The sequence below is a fragment of the Propithecus coquereli genome, unplaced genomic scaffold (genome assembly GCF_000956105.1).
Source record: "Propithecus coquereli isolate 6110/MARCELLA unplaced genomic scaffold, Pcoq_1.0 Scaffold177, whole genome shotgun sequence".
In the NCBI taxonomy this organism is placed as follows: domain Eukaryota; kingdom Metazoa; phylum Chordata; class Mammalia; order Primates; family Indriidae; genus Propithecus; species Propithecus coquereli.
In genome coordinates this window covers 3,398,643-3,399,954 of record NW_012142412.1, presented here as the reverse complement: position 1 = coordinate 3,399,954, position 1,312 = coordinate 3,398,643, and the positions used below count along the sequence as shown (strand labels likewise).

Here is a 1,312-nt window from a genome sequence, read left to right as displayed (position 1 = left end):
GGAGGCTGAGGCAGGAGGATCTCTTGAGCCTAAGAGTTTGAAGTTGCAGTGAGTTGTGACGATGCCACTACACTCTACCCAGGGCTACAGAGCAAGACTCTGTCTCAAAAGATAAAAAAATTGTATCGAGAGCCTCTTCCATGCATAATCTTTGGATCACTTCAGGTAAGTTCTTAAGAAATAAGATCTTAAGAAGAAGACTGAATAGACAAATACATAAGAATTATTTTGACTCTGAGGAGAACCAGTAGCTCGACTGCTTGGCAATCTATTTTTTTCTACTTAGAATAAAGTGTTGTGGAGTGGCGGGGCGCGCCGCGCGGCCAGTGGGAATGCGGGACCGGCTGCCGGACCTGATGGCGTGTAGGAAAAATGACGATGGAGACACAGCTGTTGTTGTTGAGAAGGACCATTTTATGGAGGATTTCTTCCACCAGGTTGAGGAGGTCAGACACAGTATCAGTAAAATCGCTCAATATGTTGAAGAAGTAAAGAAAAACCACAGCATCATTCTTTCTGCACCAAACCCAGAAGGAAAAATAAAAGAAGAGCTTGAAGATCTGAACAAAGAAATCAAGAAAACGCCTAATAAAATTCGAGCCAAGTTAAAGGCCATTGAACAAAGTTTTGATCAGGACGAGAGTGGGAACCGGACCTCAGTAGATCTTCGGATACGAAGAACCCAGCACTCGGTGCTGTCTCGGAAGTTTGTGGAAGCCATGACGGAGTATAACAAGGCGCAGACGCTGTTCCGGAAGCGCAGCAAGGGGCGCATCCAGCGTCAGCTGGAAATAACCGGGAGGACCACCACGGACGCGGAGCTGGAGGAGATGCTGGAGAGCAGGAGGCCTTCCGTCTTCACGTGCGACATTATATCAGATTCGCAAATTACTAGACAAGCTCTCAGTGAGATCGTCTCGTCACAAGGACATCATGAAGCTGGAGACCAGCATCCGTGAGCTGCACGACATGTTCATGGACATGGCCATGTTCGTGGAGACGCAGGGTGAAATGATCAACATAGAAAAGAACGTTACGAATGCCGCGGACTATGTAGAACATGCGAAAGAGGAAACTAAAAAAGCTGTTAGATATCGCAGCAAAGCGAGAAGGAAGTGGATAATCGTCGCTGTGTCAGTGGTTCTGGTTGTCGCGATTGCTCTAATCATTGGCTTGTCAGTTGGCAAGTGATGGTGTGGAGGACGGCAGCGGCGTGCCTGCCTGCCAGGGTGGCAAAAATGATGTTCATTATTGTTTGTGTAGTCATATTGCTTGTGATCCTTGGAATTATCCTAGCAACAACATTGTCATA

The 1,312-nt window shown here is 47.0% G+C and overlaps 2 protein-coding genes across 2 annotated transcripts in view; one reads left to right on the top strand and one right to left on the bottom strand.

Annotated features, from left to right (window-relative positions):
* DHTKD1 (dehydrogenase E1 and transketolase domain containing 1) overlaps positions 1-1,312 on the bottom strand; it is a 36,957-nt gene that overhangs the window by 23,029 nt on the left and 12,616 nt on the right. The window lies entirely within an intron of this gene.
* LOC105808538 (syntaxin-2-like) lies at positions 128-1,298 on the top strand. The gene is given in 2 exon segments (XM_012642202.1): positions 128-913; positions 915-1,298. Coding segments are annotated over 2 exon segments (858 nt in total). The 5' UTR covers positions 128-332; the 3' UTR covers positions 1,192-1,298.